Source organism: Muntiacus reevesi, chromosome 6 (genome assembly GCF_963930625.1).
Source record: "Muntiacus reevesi chromosome 6, mMunRee1.1, whole genome shotgun sequence".
NCBI classification, from domain to species: domain Eukaryota; kingdom Metazoa; phylum Chordata; class Mammalia; order Artiodactyla; family Cervidae; genus Muntiacus; species Muntiacus reevesi.
The window spans coordinates 72,598,598-72,619,804 of record NC_089254.1 but is presented as its reverse complement, the minus strand read 5'-3'; the positions used below and the strand labels follow the sequence as shown (position 1 = coordinate 72,619,804).

General features: G+C 60.5%; 2 protein-coding genes across 10 annotated transcripts in view; one reads left to right on the top strand and one right to left on the bottom strand.

Annotated features, from left to right (window-relative positions):
• CCM2 (CCM2 scaffold protein) overlaps window positions 1-9,396 on the top strand; it is a 51,193-nt gene extending 41,797 nt beyond the window's left edge. For 5 of the 6 annotated variants that reach the window (XM_065939439.1, XM_065939438.1, XM_065939434.1 and 2 more), the window contains 7 exons: window positions 194-377; window positions 4,251-4,387; window positions 5,230-5,365; window positions 6,647-6,704; window positions 7,030-7,168; window positions 7,842-7,980; window positions 8,875-9,395. In XM_065939439.1, coding sequence (XP_065795511.1) covers window positions 194-377; window positions 4,251-4,387; window positions 5,230-5,365; window positions 6,647-6,704; window positions 7,030-7,168; window positions 7,842-7,980; window positions 8,875-9,155 — 1,074 coding nt within the window. In that variant the 3' untranslated portion in view covers window positions 9,156-9,395. Of the gene's footprint in view, window positions 1-193; window positions 378-4,250; window positions 4,388-5,229; window positions 5,366-6,646; window positions 6,705-7,029; window positions 7,169-7,841; window positions 7,981-8,874 lie in introns of all 6 variants that reach the window. The other variant, XM_065939435.1, reaches the window with a different exon arrangement.
• A 984-nt stretch (window positions 9,397-10,380) lies between these two features.
• On the bottom strand, window positions 10,381-21,056 carry NACAD (NAC alpha domain containing). 4 transcript variants are annotated; one of them, XM_065939621.1, is made up of 9 exons: window positions 20,929-21,056; window positions 15,111-18,835; window positions 12,407-14,834; window positions 12,147-12,271; window positions 12,003-12,077; window positions 11,456-11,602; window positions 11,229-11,378; window positions 11,000-11,122; window positions 10,381-10,911 (listed from the first exon to the last, which is right to left on the bottom strand). In XM_065939621.1, the coding sequence occupies exons 1-9, from the start codon at window positions 20,993-20,995 to the stop codon at window positions 10,897-10,899; spliced, it is 6,855 nt and encodes a 2,284-aa protein (XP_065795693.1). In that variant the 5' UTR covers window positions 20,996-21,056; the 3' UTR covers window positions 10,381-10,896. The 4 variants fall into 4 exon arrangements, with proteins under 4 accessions (XP_065795693.1, XP_065795692.1, XP_065795690.1 ...); XM_065939620.1 differs by having other exon boundaries at window positions 12,407-15,232; window positions 15,329-18,835; XM_065939618.1 differs by having other exon boundaries at window positions 12,407-18,835.
• Window positions 21,057-21,207: the final 151 nt, after the last annotated feature.

The following is a 21,207-nucleotide window of genomic DNA, read 5'->3' as shown; positions in this document are numbered from 1 at the left end:
ACAGGTCCAAATCTAAAGGCAGTTCCAGAAGGACCCTCCATGTGGTTTGAACACAGCAGTGTCCTGGGAGCAAGCATGGGCGTGGCGCCCTGCTTGTCTGCACTGGTGGTGTGGGTTGCGCGCACCACACATGATGCAGGGCCCCAGGGCAGCCCGTTGCCCTGTGTTTCTGACGCAGTGTGGTTCCTTCCAGAGAGCCCACCAGCTCCCCGGACACCTGACCCAGGAGCATGACGCTGTCATCAGTCTGTCTGCCTACAACGTCAAGCTGGCCTGGAGGGACGGGGAGGACACCATCCTCAGGGTCCCCATCCATGACATTGCTGCCGTGTCCTACGTGCGAGATGACGCCTCACACCTGGTGGTCCTGAAGACAGGTATGACCGGGGGTGGGGTCAGGAGAGTCCTCGCCAGAAGCAGCCCCCACCTCTGTCCTGAGGCATGTGTTGTGGATTTCATGGCACTCTGGAGACAAGTTTCTACAATGTTGGGTCAGCCAACTGCTGCCTGCTGTGCCTGGGAACTAGCCCTCTCTCCAGAGAAGGGCAGTGACCCAGGAGGCTGTGGTCTCTGGGTCCTGAGCTCAACCACTATCTCAGTGCAACCCCCTTCAGGGATGCTAGAGTGGCCTCTGGCACCCAGCATGGTAGACACCCTGGGCGCAGGCGGCTCCAGAAGCTGAGGGTGGGGCCTTGGAGCCGCCTAACCAACATTCGGGCCTTCCTTTGGCCACACCATCTTCCCTGTGCTGGCGGTGCAGGGAGGAGACCAGACCAGCAAGGAGCTCTTGATCTGTGAGACGCTCTGAGCACGTCCTTGTAGGAGAACCCGAGAGCCATCAGTCCCTGTCACCCAGCCCACTCCCCTCGCCTGATGAGGATACAGTGCCACCTTACTTGGCACTTCCCAACAATCTGTCTGTCAGGGTCTAGAATCTCTGCCCCAGCATAAGTCCCTGAGAAGTGAGGAGAGAAGTCACAGTTCACTCATGCCATGCCCTTCCCGGGTGGATTCTCAGGTTGTCACTGTAGCATGGACGCCATCCCTGGGCTCCTTTAGGCACTGGCAGTGGCTGGGTTGCCCCCTGGAGTCGTGCATTTCCAGGGGGCTGGTGGTGGTGTGTGAGGGTGGCCAGCTGGATTGGCCTGGGCCACACACTGTGCTTCAGGCAGTGCAAAGGGAAAGTTGTATTTCTGGTTGAGGTCGGTAGGCCACACGGATCTGAAGAGCCTGAGGAGCTTTCTCATTACTGACCCCTTGAGCTTCAAGGAAGTTCATATTAAAGGGCCCGTGAGTCTGGTGGGGATGCGGCAGGCCACCTGCACAGGTAATGGGAAGGGTTTGTGAAGGTGGCGGCTGGAGTATATCATAGCCCCTTGACTTTGTATGGCTGTGGCTTAGTGCCCCCCCACAGAGTCACACACATACACCACACATACTCACCGCACATACTTGTAGCACCCATCCACATACACTCATTCACATGCACTCACACACTCAGGTCCCACACACACTCACAAATGCTCACTTGTTCTCACACACACACACACACACACATTCCTGTTCTGTTATACTGCACTTTTGAGCATGGTCCCCTCTGTGCTCTGTTTTTCATTTCCCTTCATTGTGTTCAGTAGTGGTGGTGGTGTTGCTCAATCGCTAAGTCATGTCTAACTCTTTGTGGCCACATGAACTGCAGCACGCCAGGCTTCTCTGTCCATCGCTATCTCCCTGAGTTTCCTCAAACTCATGTCCATTGAATCAGTGATGCCATTCAATCATCTCATCCTCTGTCGCCGCTTCTCCTCTTGCCTTCAGTTTTTCCCAACATCACTGTCTTTTCCAATGAGTCAGCACTTCACATCAGGTGACTAAAGTATTGGAGCTTCACCTTCAGCATCAGTCCTTCCAATGAATATTCAGGACTGATTTCCTTTAGGATGGATTGGTTGGATCTCCTTGCAGTCCAAGGGACTCTCAAGAGTCTTCTCCAGCACCACAGTTCAAAAGCGTCAATTCTTTGGCATTCAGTTTTCTTTATAGTCCAACTCTCACATGACTACTGGAAAAACCATAGCTTTGACTATAGAGGCCTTTGTTGTCAAAATGGTATCTCTACTTTTTAAAACACTGTCTAGGTTTGACATAGCTATTCTTCCAAGGAGCAAGTATCTTTTAATGACAGGTATTATTTTGAACAACACAAAGCTGCCAACTTTTAACCATTTTAATCTCAAAAAAAAAAGTGCAATTTAACATGTCTCAAACTAGTAGAAAGCATGTGGCATGAATGATCTTATTTAGTCTCCACAAGAAACGTGTAAGGAGGATTCTGTTTCCTTCCACCTTCCGGTGGACTCACTGAGAGCAGGTGGGTTGGGTGACTTGGCAGGGTCCCCCGGTTGTTCGATGGTGGCTGATTGGTTGAGGAACTGTGTCACTGCTTCCACCAGGGCTGCCCAGCACCGTGGTGACCGCTGTTCCCTGCATGGGGACTCTCCCTGCAGGAGGCCCGTGGTATGGGGCCTCCCTGGGGACCAAACAGTGAGGCGAGTGCTTCTGGCTTGGGGCCACAGGCCTTAGGGCTGGTGGGAGGGGAGCGTAACCCTGGGTTTCTTGTGTCCAGAGCATTTCTCAGTGTTAATTGTAGAACACATTTTCTGGAAAATGAGTAACCAATTTTCTAAGAGACAGAATGAGCACCACAGGAGAAGGTTTCCAAAAAGAGATGAAAACCGGGACCCCTCAGGGCTTTGAGAGCTTTCCAGTTAAAAGGAGAGTGAACTCCATTCTGTGTTCCGGAGGTCCCTCCTTGTTCTAGCGGCTCTTCCTGAGGGAAGTCACCAGCCCCGGGGGCCTCTCGGTTTCTCAGAGGCGCTTGTCACAGCAAGTGGCTGTGTCTGAGGTGATGCGTGTGGCTGTCCTCAGCACTGGCACTGGCAGTGGTAGCTAACACTTACTGAGTGCCTCCTACACAGGGGCCTGTCTTTTATGCCTCCCCTGGCCTGGGCTGTGCAGGCATTGGGGACAATGTGGTGTCGGGGGTCAGGGTTAGGTCTGGCCGCAGAAGGCCCTGTGTGGCAAGCACGGCTTGTGGAGACGTCTCATTAAGGGATGTTTCTGTGGACATGGGAAGGTGGGCAGTGGATCTGAACCGGGACCTGTGGGGACAGCCTGTGGGACTGGGGATGGATGCTGCTGGGCTTGCTGTGCGTGGGTTCGGGGCCACATACCTAATTCCTTGGGAGCAGCCACAGCTGTGAGCCATAAAGCCATTTAAAATGTCCCAGAACATCTTGCCAGCGTGGTCACTGTAGCAGTCACTAGTGAGCAATCTCACAGTATTCTTTGTCCTGACTCTCAGACCCTGTGGGTGCTTTTCATTGGGTCCCAGCTCAGCGCCTGTGGCCCATGGCCGTGGGATGGTACAATCAGGGTCTGACAGTGGGATTCATGGGGCTCAGCCTCCACATGGGGTGCCACCAGCCTTGCTTTACAGAGCCCTGGTCTTTGCCAGCCCATGCATCCCAGAGTCTGGCTGTTCCTAGCTGGGGTCCTGTCTCACCACTGTCTGAGCTTTGGGTGGTCTCCCTGCTGGGCTGGGCTTGCCCTGAGATATCCTGGCACCAGGGGAGCTCCAGCCTTCCCCGGCACTTCCTACTCCCGGGTGTGTCTCCGTGGATCTGCCTGGAGCCCGCTTCTGCAGAAGCTTCCCTGGGCCACAGCCCCCACTTCCGGCCTCAGGAATTCCCCTCACGTCCTACGAGACCTTGTGTGTGTGGAGGCGGTGGTGTGTAGTGTTAACAAATAGGTGGGTGCTCTCATGGCTAGATAACAAATAGGCGGGTGCTCTCATGGCTAGATCCCAACCTGGGCTCTGCCCCTCATGCACCTTCGGACGCAGCTCTCTGCCCCCTCTGCCTCAGTTTCCTCATCTCCTGTCAGGATTGTGTCTTAAGCCTGTCACTAGAACTCTGTGAATACCTTCTTTTGTGTAGATCAGAAGCAGCTAAATATTGGCAGTTTCCGTCTGAGATATTCACTCTGTCTTTGGCAGAGAAGCTAGAAGGTCATGTTAAGGTGGTGGTTTTGAGTGGGCATTGGCAGGGGAGGGTGCCCTTGTGAAGGGAAGATGGGGGCGGGGGCTTGCCTGACTCGGTCTGTCCCCACCTAAGTCAGGTAGGGGCTGCCCAGAGCCTGCCGTTGAGCTCCCACACCGGCCCTAACCTGCCATGGTGTTGACTTCCCAGCCCAGGACCCCGGCATCTCCCCCAGCCAGAGTTTGTGTGCAGAAAGTTCCCGAGGCCTCACCACAGGCTCCCTGTCGGAGAGCGGAGTGGGGCCTGTGGAGGCATGCTGCCTGGTGATCCTGGCTGCGGAGAGCAAGGTGAGCAGGGTTGGTACCTGGGACCCAGGCCCTGCCCAGCCCCACCCATATCCTGACTCAGCCCCACCCATAGCTTGCCCAGGCTCCACCCATTCCAGCCCCAGCCCCACCCACCACCTGACCCCAGTCCCACTGAGTCCCAGTCTGATACCTCCATGCTGGTTCCTTCTTCTCTTGGTTGGCCCTACTTTTCCCTCCCCCATGTGGGGGCTGTGGTCTTCACACCAAGCTGTGCCATTGGGGAAGACTCTGGGGGAGTGGCTTGAGGCCCACCATAGAACTGCCAGCCTCAGGGAGCCCCCTGATACCCTTCTGTTTAATTTTCACATCTTTATTAATACCAGAGCAGGGATGGTGGTCTTTGGCAGCCTCTGATGAATCTCCCTCCTCCTCATCACTGCCCACCTTCCACCTGAGTAGTTCTTCCTTCTGGGGCTGCCTCCCTGGCTTGTCCCCACTGGGAGCTCCTCCAGATGTTGCCCCCTGTCTCAGGGGAAGAGCCTCCCCAGGTGGAACCCGCGTTGACAGCACATGTGTGAAGGGTTGTGCGGTGTCGGGAATGCTGTCCATGTGCCCTGGCTCGGATGCTGTCTGCTCTCTGCCCTTTTCCTGAGGCTGGCACGGGTGCTGAGATGGCTGTGGGTGGGAGAGCAGTGCAGGAGGAGGGACAGAGGTGATGCTCCTGCGGGTCCAGAGAGCCTCCTGGGTGTGGGCTGGCATCCTTGTGGCCCTGGTGGGCAGTGAGAGACAGTGGGCCCTGTTTCTAGGTGTTTGTTCTGCATCTGAGGTGTCGGATGCCCAGGAAGCTGCCTGGAAGGCTCAGCCTTGTCCTCCATTGGCAGGTTGCCGCGGAAGAGCTGTGCTCCCTGCTTGGCCAGGTCTTCCAGATCGTGTACACGGAGTCCACCATCGACTTCCTGGACAGAGCCATATTTGATGGGGCCTCGACACCCACTCACCACCTATCCCTTCACAGTGGTACGTGAGCAACTGGGCTCCCTCTCCCCTTCCCATCAGGGCTCTGCTGCAAGCTCCTGCCAGAATAGCACTTTGGTGGCCACCGTCCAGGGCAGAGTTTGAGTCAGCACCCTTCATTCCCAGACTTCACTGTTTATGTGTTCTCCCTACTCCCTCCTTTAGGCCCCCTGGTGGCTTCCTGCATAACTCTGGGGGCCAAGAACGCTTACTTTGGAACCACTGGTGGCTAAAGTCACTGTACCAGACTTAAAAGTGAGAGCTGGGAGGGGCTCCCTGCACCATGGGTGTGGAGCCCCTTCCAAGGTGCAGGCTGCCCAGGGCAGGGTGGGGCAGCGGCTGGAAGAGCACAGAGCCCAAAGGCGGTGCAGGGGGACTGGCACTCAGAGCACCGGGGAGTGTTTCTGGGAATTGTAAGCTCACAGCATGCTTCGTTTACATGTAGCCCACTGAAGCTCAGTCTTGTGAACACCAGGAGCATCGACTTTTCAAATAAATAGTTTATTGAGGATCCGTGTCTTCTGTCAGGGGAACAGGAAGAAAGATATTTGAGACAGCTCAGTGGTAGCCTCCAGGGCTGGAGGCCACTGGTCTCTCTGTGGAGAGGAGTGCAGCCCCACACCCTCCAGCGCAGCTCACACATCCCCGTGAACAGCACAGAACCCTCTGCATGTAAACACGAATCTGCAAGGGCGCTTTGATGAAGGGCTGGTTCCCTGGCTGCGTCCTCATCTCGCTGTTTGTGCTGGAGCTGCTTGCAGCCACACAAAGATAGCCTGGTGAGGCTGGTAGTCCTCATGGGCAGGTGGGAAGGTTGAGGCCCCAGTGGGCAGCAGGTGGTTTACTGAGCTATAGTTAAACATTCAACTTTAGTGTGGTTGCTTTGACCCTTGCATTTTTTTTTTTTTAAATATACTGTTGTACTAAAAGATACACACAAATCCAAAGTGTACAGCTGAATGAGTTTTCACGAAGTAGACACAGGGATGTTCACTGTCTACTGATGAAGTTTCTCTTGTTCTGGCCATTGGGGAGCCTGCTTCAGCCCCGCCACTTGGCACATCTTCGGGGACCAGAGCATTGTCCTGCCTCCTGTCCAGACCCACGGCAGGTGGTGCATCTCAGGAGAAGCAGGTGTAGGTGCAGCCCAAAGGGTGCACCCCAGGGGCCTGGGTGGCTCCCCACCGCCAGGACTCTGCCTCTTTGCTTAGCACGTGGATACTGGACTCAGGGCCCCCTCCCTCACATAACCAGAAGCATTTGTGTTCTACATTTCCTGCACAGATGACTCTTCCACAAAGGTGGACATGAAGGAGCCATATGAGACGGAAGCCAGCACTTTGTGAGTACCCCTACCTGGGTCTCAGTGCTGCCCATAAAGCTGCCTGGCCCCACCTTCCTTCCCCAGTTTCAGGAGTCTCCCACTGAATGTGCTCCGTGGGGTCACACTAGTGCTGTCATCGCTCCACTGAGACCCTGCTGGGCTGCTGGCCCCTTCTGGGTCCTTCCCTGCACATGTCCTTCTCTGTCTTTCCCCGAGCACCTCCTCCATGACAGGCCTCCTCTTTATCTCAGCCCCTGGCTCTCACTGGATCCCTGGGGGTGAGGGTGAGGCCCGGGGCAGGGCTAGGGGGCCGCCCACTCATATCCTGGCTTGTGCCTTGCAGCTCCTTCCCCGAGTGTGCACATGCAGGTGGCGTCTCGCCCTTGTCCTTCTGCATGCAGACAGCACCCCATGCCAAGACGGTTAGCGAGAGTGAGCTGAGCGCCACGGCTGCGGAGCTTCTGCAGGACTACATGCTCACGGTACGCCGCCTGCTACTTGCCTACCAAGGTCAGAAGATGCTGGCCCCGCCGGCAGGCCTGTGTGCAGTGCCTACGGGCTAGGAGCTCCCTGGAGGAGGTGGGAGAAAGGCTTGCTTGCCCGTGGGTGGAGCTGTGGGGAGCAGGGATGCCTTGCTTGCAACTGGGCCTCAAAGTCTTTCCTACCAGGTCAGTTTTTGGAAAGAGCATGAGGTGGCCAAGGCCTGAGTGTGGGGCTGCTCTGGCCTCTGGGGCTGAACCACAGACCTGTCTCCAGGTCTCTGGTGGGGAATGGTGGCATGGGTTGCAGGTCATTCCCTGGAAGGGCCAGATGGACCTTATCGCTCAGCAGACTTTTCCCCTGTTCCTCCACTTCACGTCATTAAAAACTTGGTCAATACACCGAATATCACTCTGGGCTCTGTGTGCAGTTCCGTGACTCTTGGCAGTGGTGTCAGACATGCGCCCTCCACCCACTGATGGCCAGCCAGGCCAGCCAGGTGGCAGGTTAAAGCAGATGGCGTGGGCTGGTCTCGGAGGCACTGGTGTGGGGGCCTCGGTGCTGGTGTGGGGTTCCCCTCCCTCCTGCTGACCTTCCAGCAGGGGTCAAGCTGGGTGTGGGCAGGGTGGAGGCAGCGCCGGTCACCACCCTGCCACGGGCCTTCTCTCTTGGCAGCTGCGCACCAAGCTGTCATCACAGGAGATCCAGCAGTTTGCAGCGCTGCTGCATGAGTACCGGGACGGGGCCTCCGTGCACGAGTTCTGCATCAACCTGCGGCAGCTCTACGGGGACAGCCGCAAGTTCCTGCTGCTCGGTGAGCGACTCTGGGGACCCTGCCCCTGGGGAGTCAGACTCGGGGTGAGCTGGGCACTGCATGCCTGGCAAGGGCTGAGGGAGGCTCTTCAGAGGAAGTTGGTGCAGGGACAAGTTTGGGGGAGTAGGCAGGAGCTTGATGGGCGGAGGAGTGATGACGCCATTCCCAGTGAAAAGCAGCCTCAGCTGAGGCCCCGAGAGAAGAGCCTGCAGAGTCAGCAGGGCGGGCGGGTACTCAGGGCCTGCCACAGATAGCCAGATGCAGCCCTGGATGTGTGTCCACATGCACAAGCACAGTGGAGCAACTGTGCTTTCCCTATGCCGATCCCAGAGAACATGGCTGATGGAGGCTCCCAGGTCCTGGGCTCTGCCCCCAACAATGCAAGGAGGGTGCTCTGCTGATGGGGTGGGGGTGGAGGTGAAGGGCTGAGGGCAGACCTGCATCCAGTCTGATCTCTTGCTGACTCCATAGGCCCCTTGGAGTCAGCCCAAGCCAAGCCTGGGGTCCAAGGCCTGTTTCATATTGTCCTCACATCAGAGTAGGTTTTCTCACACCTACTTTCCAGGAAGTAGGTGGTCACTTGGGAGCTGGGCAGTGGGGCCTGGTGCTTGGAGCCCGGTTTCAGCCTCCCCTGCGCCCTCTCCTCTCCTGTGTTTGGAAACCTGTGAAGTGGGGCTTTCCTGAGGACCGAGGGGAGTGATATAAGAGTGTGGCTTCTGGCCTGCACCAGCCCTGTTGCCAAGGCAGGGCCAGTCCACAGCATCTGTCAGGATTGGGGCAGACACATGGGGTAGGTGGGGTGGGTTTATCCAGGCCGTGGGCCCCCTGGGACAGGCACACATGTGCTTTCAGCAAGAGGCTTGGCTTAGGGTCAGGTGGGCCATGTGTCTGCAGGTCTGCGGCCCTTCATCCCTGAGAAAGACAGCCAGCACTTCGAGAACTTCTTGGAGACCATTGGGGTGAAGGATGGCCGTGGGATCATTACGGACAGCTTCGGCAGGTACCGCCGGGCCACGAGCTCCACCTCCACCTCCACCTCCAATGGGAACAGGGCCGCAGGCAGCTCTGATGACCAGTCCGCGCCCTCAGAGGGGGATGAGTGGGACCGCATGATCTCGGACATCAGCAATGACATCGAGGCACTGGGCTGCAGCATGGACCAGGACTCAGCCTGATGGCGCCGGGGCCCCTGCCAGTCGCCCTCCTGGGCCCCAGACACAGGTGGCTCTACTGTGAAGGAGGCACCCCCATGCCGGGGCAGAAAGTCAAGCTGCACCCACCTGCATGCCACCCTGCCTCGGGAGGGGTCCTGTCAGCCAGACCCTGGACAGCTGTCATTTTGCACACGACGTTTCTATTGAAACTCTCAGAGACCTTAAAAGAAGTTTACTGCAATGTGAATAATTTATCTCTGGTTGCCATTGTATTTCTACTCCAGTGGGATAAGAGCTGGGGACTCCTGTCTGGCCTCTGTCTCAGACCCACACGCCCTGGCGGGGCACGGTGGACTGAGCACTTGTGCCCGACACCTCCAGGGAGGGCCTGATTTGGGTGTGGACACAGGGTAGGGAGCAGGTGTCCTGAGCACACATGGACATGAGCACTGGGCTCTTGGAGGGGCTCGCTGTCCTCCAGCCCTTCATCCGTGCCCATGACCCCAGGCCACATTCACCGTCATGGTGGTTCACAGCAAACCTGCACACCACGTCTTCACCAGAAGTGCCATCCTCACCCTGAGAGCATGGCGTCTTGGAGCCCAGGGTCCCTGATCATCAGGGAGGCCAGTGGGGGCCCGTCAAACCCCTTGGCCTTGGTCCCCCATGGGCGGGGCCCCTCCTGTGCCCTTGGGACATGGGAAGGCCATGGGGGTGACCTCGGGGTCATCAGCCTGGAGGCTGGGGCCTGGCATTGCAGTGCAGGTGCGGGGAGGCCCAGCTCTGGGACTTCCTCCTCATCCCCAAGATACCTCCACACCTTGAGGCTCCTGACTGCATATGCAAGAAGCCCTGGGCTCAGCAGGGTGGGTACTTGAGCCCCTGGGAGGGAGGACAGGGATGTGCGCTCGCTGTCCAGCCCTGTGGGAACCAGGCAGGGGTCTGCAGTCCCCTAGTCTCCCTACCGCTGACAAGGGGCAGGAATGGAGGAGGGATCTCAGACCTCATTCTGGCCCTGGCGGACCAGGTGCTGGCTGTGGGCCCAGGCTGGGCAGAGCTAAGGGAGACAGTTGGTAGATGCCGTCTCTAGGTGTGTGTGCAAATCAATCTGCCCTGGAAGCATCTGGAACAGCTAAAGATAGCCACGTGGGCCAGGGGCCATCCCTTCCATAGCCCACCCTGTGCTTGTGAACAGTGGGGACTTGTGTCCCATGAGCCTTCTGTGATGGTCAGGAACTGCTGCTCTTCTCCAGGGGCTCCACCCACACGTGGTCCCTCACTCAGTGGTCTCCCTCTTTTGTCCTGGGACATCACCCCCACCTGCGGGTCCTGGGACTTTGTAGGAGAGAGAGGACAGGGAGAGGATGGTGACTCTTAGAGCTGGGCCACAGGGAGGGGCCAGGAACTTTGGGTGATTGTGCTCTTCACCTGAGCAGACACTACTTCCCGCAGCTCCCCCAGCTTGAGGGCCCCTGCATCTGGGGACTTCCTTCCAGAAACTGTTATTCCCAGGCCCATGCCTTGGGCCACAGCCAAGTGACTGGACTGTCCACAATCCCTGGACAAGGTGGATTCCCTGGGACGCGGGGGAGGGACCACCACCCTCCTTGGGACCTGTGTGGCTTCAGGAAGTGTCTGCACACCTCCTGCAGTCTGTTTAGCCATAGCCTGTGCTGGAGGAGCAGAGAGGCGATGAAGGGACACCACTTTATTGAGCAGCAGAGCTAGGGGGCAGGGGTGGAGCCGGGTCTCTGGTCAGCAACTACATTGTCAGCTCCTGTGAGAATTGTAGAAAGAGAGGGTCATGTTGGGGACAGGCCCCGGCAGACAGCAGCAGGGCACTTGTGAAGGGGCCAGCCACTCACCATGATGGCGTTGACGATGTCACTCTGGTTGTCCCTCAGGGCCCGCACGGCCTTGGCTCTTGACACGTTGGCCTGCGCCATCACCAGCTCGATATCGCGCAGCTCCAGTCCTGCCTCATCCACCTGGAGCGGGATGTGCAGGGAAGTGCTGCAGCGGCCCGCTCCCCCAGGGAGAGGCCCCCAGGCCGAGCTGCCCCCTCCGCGAGGGGCCCGGGCCCCGTGGCCTCACCTCCTCCTCCTCCTCCTCCTCTTCCTCCTGCTCGCACTCGGGTCTCGCCCTTGGCCCAGGTGCTGACTCGGGCACCAGGGCGGAGGGCTCCGAGGGCACCTTGAACTTCTCGGCCGCAGCCCTGTGCACCTGCTGCGACAGGTCCTCGATCTGCAGCACAGAGGTCCGCTGTCAGCCGAGCCTGCGCCCCAGACGCCCACCCCGCGCCCCTGGCCAGCCGCTCAGACCTTGGCCTCTCCGAAGACCACGTAGGTGTCTGAGGCTGGGCTCTTAAAGACGTCGGGCTTGGCAATGACAAAGAGGATGTTCTTGGACTTCTGGATGGTGATCCTGGTGACCCCCTGGATCTGTCGTAAGCCCAGCTTGGACATCGCCTGGAAGCACAATGGTCTCAGACCTGGGCATGGGCCCCAAAGTTCCCAGGCGGGAGTTGGGGGAGAGGAACAAGTCGGGGGGAGACGGTCCACTGCCAGGGGCACAAGGGTTCCACCACCCACCCTCTGTGGAGGCTCCCAGGGGGCTCACTGTGTGAGCACATAGGACGTCGGACTCAGGCTATGAGTCTGTTTCAACCGACAGCCCAGCCCCAGTCACTTCACCCAAGGCATCCAGTTATTCCCTTTATCCTAGGGCCCCCATCGATGGGATTCATCAGCCATGGGGTGGGAAAGGGTCCCCTTACGCTGCCAGCCCCACTTTCGGGGTGGCTGGGGTTGTCTGGCCAGCCTGGTCCCTCCTGGAGGGAGCAGGGTCCCAGATGTCTGCCCAGCCCACCTTTCGGGCCTTCTTCTCACTGCGACTCTGCTTGGCTTTGGCGACTGTCTCCTCGCTCCCGCTGCCAGCCGGGGCCTAGAGAAGAAAGGGGGTCTGAGCACCCGAGGGTAGGGCGTGGAGCCCTCCCCTGGGCGCACAACCTGCCTTTTCGGGCACCTGGGCTGGGCACTGTGCGGTCTGCGGTCCTGGGAGGTCCTGCTCCTCCAGCTCGGCTGATGACTCCCCATGGCTGTCCGAGTGCTGGCCAGAGCCCAGAGCGCGGGGCGAGTCTGAGGAAGGGGAGTGTGAGGATGGCCTGCCCTTCTTGACAGAGGCAGGGGGCGAGCAGCTCTGGCATCCCTGCCCAGTCCTCTGCCCCCTGGGTCCCTGGCTCAGGACAGCACTGCCACCTGCATCCCACTCACCTTCCTCCAGACTGTCACCGTCATCCTGCTCAGTGGCTGGGAGCGCTCGAGGGCCAGCTGGGCTCCGGGGTCCGGGGCCCGGAGGCACTTGGCGAGGGGGCGAGAGCCTCGAGGCCGGGTCTTTGGCATGGGTACCCCTCTTGGGGGCTGCCTTGGGGCTGAGGAGGGTGGGGTGGGGTGGGAGGCTGACCTGCCCAGCCCCAGCGGGGGTTGTGATCCCTGAGGAGGCAGCCACTGCCCGCTGGGCTCTTGGCCGAGGTGGTGGGTGGCCCGGAGAACCCAGAGGCTCCGCGCCCTCCACCAAGTCTTCCCGGGGGCCCCGGCAAGGGCAGGGGGCAGGGGATGCCAGGGGGGTTGGGACTGCCTCCATGAGGGCACCAGGAGCAGGGGGCTCAGGGCTCTGTATCCTGTCTTGGGGTGTACTGGGCAGGCCCCCTATGGGGCTTTCTGGAGGCTGCAATGGGGAGGGGCCAAGGACTCCAAGTGCTGCCTGGGCCTGCTCTCCCCTGCCTGGGCCCAGCACAGGCTTTGGCTGCCTCAAGGGCAGTGGAGATGTTGGGGCAGGATCTTTGGCACAGTGCCCTCCCAGCCTGGGCACAGCTCTTGAAGGAGACTCTGAGCAGGAGCCCAACCCAGCCTCTGAGCCCACAGCCATGGGAAGCCTGTGCCCAAGAGTGGCCCTTCCATCCTCCACTGGGCTTGGGGTCCCCAACTGGCCAACCTCCAGGCTGGCAGTGGGACACACCCCTGCACCATGAACCACTGGCTTTAGGGCTTCATGCCCCTGGTGCTCAGCCCCCAGGGCTTTCTTTGGGAGTGAACTGGACTCAGTTCCATCACCCCCATGTGCACAGACATCATGAAAGGCTTCCTGCTCAAGTGCCAAAATGCCCTTGGCTACTTCCTCCCCACTGGAGTCAGGCTTTGGGGGACCTTGGACAGCTGTGAAAGGCTCAGGTATGCCTGGGATCTCTGTGGCAGGCTTGGAGGGGCCTGCATCTCCCTCCAAGGGTGTCCGAGCATCTGCAGGTAGGTCTGGGCCACCCAGATGTATCTGATCCAAGGCCAGAGAGTCTGAGCCTCCAGTGTGGTCTGGGTCTTTTTCCTCAGGCGCTGGCCTTAGTCTCAGGGTCTTTCTTCCTTTCCTACGGGCTGCAGTGACTGTGGGTTCTGTCCCTTGGGTACAGCCTGTGTCAGTCATAAGGGCCTGAGGGCTGGCACTGGTGGCAGACACTTGACTGGAGGGGAGACCTGCATCCTGCAGGGGTGGGGATGCTGTCAGGTCTTCTTCTGACTGGGGCTCCGGGCTGGCCTCAGAGGCAGATCCCTGGACCAAGGGGAGACCTGTGTCCTGCAGGGGCAGGGATGCTGTCAGATCCTCTTCTGACTGGGGCTCCGGGCTGGCCTCGGAGGCAGATCCCTGGACCACGGGGAGACCGGCATCCTGCAGGGCTGGGGAGGCTGTCAGGTCCTCTTCTGACTGTGGCTCTGAGCTGGCCTCGGAGGCAGATCCCTGGACCAAGGGGAGACCTGCACCCTGCAGGGGTGGAGAGGCTGTCAGATCCTCTTCTGACTGTGGCTCTGAGCTGGCCTCGGAGGCAGATCCCTGGAGCAAGGGGAGACCTGCACCCTGCAGGGGTGGGGAGGCTGTCAGGTCCTCTTCTGACTGGGGCTCTGAGCTGGCCTCGGAGGCAGATCCCTGGAGCAAGGGGAGACCTGCACCCTGCAGGGGTGGAGAGGCTGTCAGATCCTCTTCTGACTGGGGCTCCAGGCTGGCCTCAGAGGCAGATCCCTGGACCAAGGGGAGACCTGCACCCTGCAGGGGTGGAGAGGCTGTCAGATCCTCTTCTGACTGGGGCTCCAGGCTAGCCTCAGAGGCAGATCCCTGGACCAAGGGGAGACCTGCACCCTGCAGGGGTGGAGAGGCTGTCAGATCCTCTTCTGACTGGGGCTCCAGGCTGGCCTTGGAGGCAGATCCCTGGGCCAAGGGGAGACCGGCATCCTGCAGGGGTGAGGATGCTGTCAGGTCTTCTTCTGACTGGGGCTCCAGGCTGGCCTCGGAGGCAGATCCCTGGACCACGGGGAGACTGGCATCCTGCAGGGGTGAGGATGCTGTCAGGTCTTCTTCTGACTGGAGCTCTGAGCTGGCCTCGGAGGCAGATCCCTGGACCACGGGGAGACCGGCATCCTGCAGGGCTGGGGATGCTGTCAGCTCCTCTTCTGAGTGGGGCTCCGGGCTGGCCTCGGAGGCAGATCCCTGGACCAAGGGGAGACCTGCACACTGCAGGGGTGGGGAGGCTGTCAGATCCTCTTCTGACTGGGGCTCCAGGCTGGCCTCAGAGGCAGATCCCTGGACCAAGGGGAGACCGGCATCCTGCAGGGGTGGGGATGCTGTCAGGTCCTCTTCTGACTGGCACTCCAGGCTGGCCTCGGAGGCAGATCCCTGGATCAAGGGGAGACCAGCATCCTGCAGGGGTGGGGATGCTGTCAGGTCTTCTTCTGACTGGGGCTCCAGGCTGTCCTTGGAGGCAGATCCCTGGACCAAGGGGAGACCTGCTTCCTGCAGGGGCGGGGATGCTGTCAGATCTTCTGACTGGGGCTCCAGGCTGGCCTCAGAGATAGATCCCTGGACCAAGGGGAGACCTGCGTCCTGCAGGGGTGTAGATGCTCTTAGATCATCTTCTGATTGGGGCTCAGGGCTGACTTCGGAGGCAGATCCCTGGACCAAGTGGAGACCTGCTTCCTGCAGGGGCGGGGATGCTGTCAGATCTTCTGACTGGGGCTCAGGGCTGACCTCAGAGGCAGATCCCTGGGCCAAGGGGAGACCTGCATCCTGCAGGGGTGAGGATGTTGTCAGGTCCTCTTCTTCTGACTGGGGCTCCAGGCTGGCCTTGGAGGCAGATCCCTGGACCAAGGGGAGACCAGCATCCTGCAGGGGTGGGGATGCTGTTAGGTCTTCTTCTGACTGGGGCTCCAGGCTGGCCTTGGAGGCAGATCCCTGGACCAAGGGGAGATCTGCATCCTTCAGGGGTAAGGATGCTGTCAGGTTCTCTTCTTCTGACTGGGGCTCACTGCTGGCCTCGGAGGCAGATCCCTGGACCAAGGGGAGATCTGCATCCTTCAGGGGTAAGGATGCTGTCAGGTTCTCTTCTTCTGACTGGGGCTCACTGCTGGCCTCGGAGGCAGATCCCTGGACCAAGGGGAGATCTGCATCCTTCAGGGGTGGGGATGCTGTCAGGTCCTCTTCTTCTGACTGGGGCTCACTGCTGGCCTCGGAGGCAGATCCCTGGACCAAGGGGAGATCTGCATCCTTCAGGGGTAAGGATGCTGTCAGGTTCTCTTCTTCTGACTGGGGCTCACTGCTGGCCTCGGAGGCAGATCCCTGGACCAAGGGGAGATCTGCATCCTTCAGGGGTGGGGATGCTGTCAGGTCCTCTTCTTCTGACTGGGGCTCATTGCTGGCCTCGGAGGCAGATCCCTGGACCAAGGGGAGATCTGCATCCTTCAGGGGTAAGGATGCTGTCAGGTTCTCTTCTTCTGACTGGGGCTCACTGCTGGCCTCGGAGGCAGATCCCTGGACCAAGGGGAGATCTGCATCCTTCAGGGGTAAGGATGCTGTCAGGTCCTCTTCTGACTGGGGCTCACTGCTGGCCTGGGAGGCAGATCCCTGGACCAAGGGGAGACTTGCGTCCTGCAGGGGTGGGGAGGCTGTCAGGTCCTCCTTGGACTGGGGTTCCAGGCTGGCCTCAGAGGAAAATTCCTGAACCAAGGGGAGATCTGCATCCTTCAGGGGTAAGGATATTGTCAGATCTTCTTCTGACTCGGGCTCAGGGCTGGCCTCGGAGGCAGATCCCTGGACCAAGGGGAGACTTGCGTCCTGCAGGGGTGAGGAGGCTGTGCGATCTTCTTCTTCTGACTGGGGCTCCAGGCTGGCCTCGGAGGCAGATCCCTGGACCAAGGGGAGACTTGCGTCCTGCAGGGGTGAGGAGGCTGTGCGATCTTCTTCTTCTGACTGGGGCTCCAGGCTGGCCTCGGAGGCAGATCCCTGGACCAAGGGCAGACCTGCATCTTTCAGAGTTGAGGATGCTGTCAGGTTCTCTTCTGACTGGGGCTCTGCGCTGGCCTCAGAGACAGATCCCTGGACCAAGGGGAGACCTGCGTCCTGCAGGGGTGGGGATGCTGTCAGGTCCTCTTCTGACTGGGGCTCAGGGCTGACCTCAGAGACAGATCCCTGGACCAAACAGAGACCTGCATCCTGCAGGGGTGAGGATGCTCTTAGATCTTCTTCCGACTGGGGTTCAGGGCTGGCCTCAGAAGCAGATCCCTGGACCAAGGGGAGACCTGCATCCTGCAGGGGTGAGGATGCTGTTAGATTTTCTTCTTCTGACCGGGGCTCAGGGCTGGCCTTGGAGGCAGATCCCTGGACCAAGGGCAGACCTTCATCCTTCAGAGGTAAGGATGCTGTCAGGTCTTCTTCTGACTGGCGCTCCAGGCTGGCCTCGGAGGCAGATCCCTGGACCGAGGGGAGACCTTCATCCTTCAGGGGTAAGGATGCTGTCAGATCTTCTGACTGGGGCTCAGGGATGGGCTCGGAGGCAGGTCCCTGGACCAAGGGGAGACCTGCATCCTGCAGGGGTGAGGATGCTGTCAGATCTTCTTCTGACTGGGGCTCAGGGCTGACCTCAGAGGCAGATCCCTGGACCAAAGGGAGACCTGCATCCTGGAGGGGTGAGGATGCTGTCAGGTCCTCTTCTTCCAGATGGGGCTCAGGGCTGGTCCTGGAGGCAGATTCCTGGGCAAAGGGGAAACCTGCGTCCTGCAGATGTGGGAATGCTGCTGGATCCACTTCTGGCTGGGGTTCAGGGCTGGTTGCAGTGGCAAACTCCTGGCCTGTGTCTTCCTTCAGGGTTTGCAGAGAGTTGAGATCTGCTTCTCCCTTCAAAATCCAGGGCTCTGGGCCTAAAGTAGCAGTGTCTCCCTCCTGCAGAGGCTGAGATGGGACTGGGGCAAGAGGTACTGGTCCCATGGTGAAGCTTGGCTCTTCTCCCTGGGCCTGAGGGCTCACCCCAGTGAGGTCCAGAGATTCCTGTGGGATGTGAGGGGCCATAGCAGCAGAAGACACCTGGGCTGCAGCGGGACCCACCCTCATTATCTCAGAGATGGGTTCCTGACTCTTGGCAGCCTGGCCAGCCTCTCCCTCAGACACCCCAAGAGTGAGCTCTGGGCCCCAGGAGGCAGCCTCCCCAGGGCTGTCCTGGAGCAGTGTGGTGGGCTGTGCGTGGGGCTCTCCGCTGTACAGCCTCTCATCATCAGCCCCTGTGTAGGAGGCCGAGTCGGGGTCAGAGGAGGCAGCCGAGGTGTCATCCCGGAAGGCGAAGGCCTCGTCCATGCCCTCGGTGATGGACAGGTCGGACAGCGACTGCAGAGAGGATGCAAATGTGCTATCATCCTCGCCCTCCCCGGCTAGGTCCCCTCTGGGGAGGGGGACCTCCTGGTCCTCTTCGTGCTCCTCTTCCTCCACTTCCTCCTCCTCGTGGGGCAGGGGTGTCACCTCCACCGCCTCCACCTGGAAAATCAGGCTGCCCTGGAAGGGCAGGAGGTAAGCAGGGATCATCGGGTCGTTGGCCAAGAAGTCCAGCTCGAAGAAGTGGCCCTCCTGACCCCAGGAAGAGCTGCTGTCTGCTGAGAGGCTGGACTCTGGGGACGAGCTGTCCGGGGTCCCAGCAGGGGGCAGCTCCCTCTCATCAACCACAGACCCAGGTGGAGAGAAGCCCCAGCCTGAGGGTACATCCAGCCCTTCGGCCAGGGCCTGCAGGCTCAGGGAGCAGGATGGGGATGAGGCCCAGCTGTCCCCGTCTGCTGTGATGTATGAGCCAGTAGGCGAGGCTGGCGGCGAGTCCCCTAGCTCAGCCTGGGCATCCTGGGCGTCCCTGTGGGGCCCGGGGCCAGGGAGCAGGGTGGAGGCTGTCTTGGTGGGGCTGGAGGGAGGTGTGAAGTAGGAATCGGGGTCTGGGGAAGGGAAAGGCACAGCAGGGTCACCCTGAGAACACAACTCGGGGGGTGGGTTCAGGTTAGCATGCCCACCCTCCCAGTCCCTGAGCTCCGGCACGGTTGCCCTGGGCAGTGGGGCTGCCTGGCGCGTCTCCTCGCCCATTACAATCCGGGGCTCCAGGGAGGCTGGGAGAGGACCTTCAGTAGTAGGCCGAACCTCTGCAGGCCCTGGGCTGGGGCCGCCCTCTGCCTGGACCGCCCAGGCTGAGGGGGCGCGGCCCGGCCCTGCATCCCAGCTGGCTCCCTCAGGCGGGGGCCGGGCACCAGGCTTGCCGTGCAGGAACGCGAGAGCCAGGGCGCTGGGCCCAGATGTCAGGGCACAGTGCTCCAGCCGGTCCCCCTTTGGGGTGGTAGCCGCAGCCGCATCACAGGACAGATCTGTGGAGACAGAAGGGCATGAGAAGGGCAGGCATCTTCCCTGAAAGGCAGCTCCCCGGCTGCAGCTGCCCGTCCCTCAGACAAGAGTTGAGCAGAGGACCGGGGGCCCACGAGGCTGGGTATCTGCTGAAAAGCGAGGTCAGGAGAAGGAAAGGGTATTGCTGTGCCCGAGGGATGATTTCCAAGAGTTCTGACCATGGCAAGCAGCCTGGGGTCTGGCTTTCCTCCAAGATGCTCGTTAAAGATGAGACCAGCTCCTGTCTCTTAGGACACTAACTTGCTGACTCCATGCACGTAATCTGTGCCGCCTCAGCGGGGCTTGCCAGGAAAGGTCTGCTCATGACCTCCTAGGTCGGTGGGCCCCCAGGGAGCAGGAAGCCTGCCCTCCACTCAGCTCTGGAACATTCCAGATCTCATACTTGCTGTGAAGTGGGAGTCTTGCTTCTCTGCCTTGTCTCTCTCCTTTCCCTGCTGCCTACCCCTGAGGACGACCTGTCAGGGTCTCACTGGGCTCCGCTACCCCACATCTGTTTCCAGAGTTGGCACACGCGAGAGAGAAAGCAGGGGCCATGGTGTGCTGTCCTCAGGCAGGACATCCCAGCTCACTGCTGGCTCGGTGATGGCCAACTGTGGAGCACACAGGGGCCCCGCTCTGCCCCATAAGCGGCTCTGAGGGGCTGTGGGCTCTTGGGGCTCTGAGTGCATTCGGCTGAGTTGCCAGCAGCAGCCACCCCCACAGAGCTGAGGCTCATTTGTGTGGGTCCCACGGCAGCAGATAATGACTGCCCAGCTCTGGTCATGTTCTCTTGAGGCTTCCACGTTCACCCATGACCACCCACAAGAACATCTCCTGTGCTTCAGCTTTCTGCCTGCAGAGTGGAGGTGAAGCTTAGGGCAGCCCCCTCCCCAGGCTCTGGCAAATCTGCTGCAGCGGTGGCAGAACCCTGGGCCCTTGGGCCACACTGCTGGGGTGCTGCCGAGGCCAGAGGGTCCTGAGAAGAGAGTCCTTTGGGTCCACGGGAGTGTGATGAACACCTAAACCCTGGAGGTGGGTGTGGCCGGCGGGGCTGGGTGCTGGAGACCAGGCTCTTGGCACTGGCCTGGTAGGGTACCCCTGTGCACCCTCACTGGACTCCAGGACCCCGAGGCAGGCTGAGGGTGGGGTTGGGCACCAAGAGGACAGAGGAAGGGAAGCCAAAGGTCAAAGATTTTTGTGCCTCATTCAAGGTTGTTAAACAGTCCAAGCAGAGACAGCCCCGACCCACTTTACTGGACCCAGAGGGAGGCCGGGCCCCTGGGCCCAGTATGGGTTTCATCCCCAGGGGACTTCTCACCCACAGCAAGGTGCCCTTCGCCCTCCCCGAGCCACACATGGCTGACCTGCCCAGAGGCCATCCTGGCTGGTCTTCCTGGGCCTAAGGCAGATCCCCTCCAACGCTTGCTCCCTAAGTCTCTCCAAGGATTTGGGCTTGCACTCCAGGGCCGATGCTCCCCAAGCCTTGCTCCCCCAGGGCCGCCCACCTTCCAGCCCTGGGCTTCCCCAGGCTCCAGCTCCAGCCCTGTCCCTCCCTCCAGAGCCAGAACCAGTCGCCGCCCAGAGGCAGCTCTCAAGCATGGGGGGGTGGAGGGGGATGGGGAGTGGGGAGGACAGGCGCCCCGCGAATCCGCATCCCCAGTGGCTGGGGTGCAGGTGACAACCCACGCTGCAGGGGCCGTCAGGCCCATTCCCTCCCCCCCCCCCCAATACAATGGGGCGCGGCGGGGGACGCCGACCGGAGCCGGGAAGCTCACGCCTTCAAGTCGCTTTTGGCTCCAGGGGGACATCTAATCCACCCCGCCCTTCCCTGCGGTCCTGAGTAGGGGCCAGGGTTGGCCTACGTTGGGCTAGGACTGGGGACCAAGGAAGGGGACGGGGCGGGGATGGAGAAGGGCCAGGAACGGACAGAGGGCGGGGAGGGGGGCGCGAGGAGAAAATGGGACGGAGACGGTTGAGGGACAGGGTCGGAGAGGGAGAGGGGTAGAGACGGGAGGGACGAAGAGAGGGGTTGGCGGAGACACACGCAGGAGGGAGGGAGAGCGCGCCGCGGCCTCACCTGTGCGGGGTCCCGGCCCGCCCGCCTCCGGCAGCAGCAGCTCGGCGCGGGCAGCCTCCCCGGGCATGGCCTGGCCGTACGCCCGTCCTTCCGTCTCCTGTCTGTCCGTGAGTCCGTCCCGCGGAGCCTGCGCGGCCACCGCCCCTCGGCCGGGGGGTGAAAGGGGTCAGTGGATGACGTCAGCGTCGCCCCGCCCGCCCAGCGCCCCGAGTGAGCGAGTGAGCTTGCGCGGGCGCGCCAGGCACTGCGGTGCGCCGGGAGCGCAGGGGGTGGGACAGC

Coding starts and splice junctions, on each gene's coding strand:
- NACAD (XM_065939618.1), bottom strand. CDS start 20,995: ATGCCCGGGGAGGCTGCCCGCGCCGAGCTGCTGCTGCCGGAGGCGGGC. Junction 18,836..20,928: donor CGGGCCGGGACCCCGCACAG/GTGAGGCCGCGG, acceptor CTGTCTCCACAG/ATCTGTCCTGTGATGCGGCT. Junction 12,078..12,146: donor CAGCCCAGGTGCCCGAAAAG/GCAGGTTGTGCG, acceptor TTTCTTCTCTAG/GCCCCGGCTGGCAGCGGGAG.